At 44.8% G+C, this 940-nt stretch overlaps 1 protein-coding gene across 1 annotated transcript in view; it reads left to right on the forward strand.

The window, feature by feature from the left end:
* LOC119592275 (ionotropic receptor 21a-like) overlaps window positions 1-940 on the forward strand; it is a gene marked incomplete in the record, with an annotated part of 8970 nt that overhangs the window by 6781 nt on the left and 1249 nt on the right. The window contains 1 exon segment of the mRNA XM_037941105.1: window positions 502-688. Within this exon segment, the coding sequence (XP_037797033.1) occupies window positions 502-688 (187 nt within the window).

Genomic DNA, 940 nt, shown 5'->3' on the forward strand with positions numbered 1-940 from the left:
ATTTGCTTCGAATTTTGTTTGTACACCAATTTTTTACTACTTATTGAAGTGTGTGAATAACCCCGATAATGTCAACCAGACTTAGCTGCCTTGCATTCACGACTGTATATGAATTGATATTGTTATATTCAGGACTCTCAAGACAAAAATAATGCCGACTGTTTTTAAAGGAGAAACAAACGTTAATTTTACTGAATACCCATTATTAATCTCTTTTACTAGCTTGATTTCAGTATTTACACAGTACACAAAATATTGTTCATTATTCATTCATCCATCGTTAAACTAAAGCGTTTCGTAGATTCCAATCGTTGATGGCAAAATACTCCTCTGTCAAGGGGGAAGAAATATAATCCTTTAAACATATAAATCCTTTTTTTTCCCGATCACTCATCTATTCCCTTTTCACACCTACCCAACCAAAACCCACACGCCCCTCCACCCCGAACCTTCTCTCACCCACCTCGACCCTAACCCACCAACCCACTCACCCTCCACCAGTCAGGCCCACCTGGACACGAGGCGCTACCAGTTACTCCACATCGCGCAGAAATTCACCAACGCCGACGGAAGCACCAGACTGTATATAGGAAGAGACAGCATTATTCCCGGGCAGTCTGCTTGGCCTCTGCCTCACGACGCCCCCTATCGGCCGCAGGTGGATCGGTGCATCATGGCGGTTATAGAGGTAGGTTTCGATCGTCTTTGGGTGGGTTTCGGTAGCCTTTGGATGGGTTTCGATCCTGTTTGGGTGGGTTTCGGCAGCCTTTGAGTGGGTTTCGACCATGTCTGGGTGGGTTTCAGTTCTTATTGTGAGAGGTTTCGATCCTCTTTGGGTGGGTTTCGTTTCTTGATGAGTGGGTTTCGGTTCTCACAGAGTAGGTTTCGATCCTGTTTGGGTGGGTTTAGAATATCAACTTGAATTTGGGTAGGCAGTGGT

Source organism: Penaeus monodon, chromosome 30 (genome assembly GCF_015228065.2).
Source record: "Penaeus monodon isolate SGIC_2016 chromosome 30, NSTDA_Pmon_1, whole genome shotgun sequence".
Taxonomy (NCBI): domain Eukaryota; kingdom Metazoa; phylum Arthropoda; class Malacostraca; order Decapoda; family Penaeidae; genus Penaeus; species Penaeus monodon.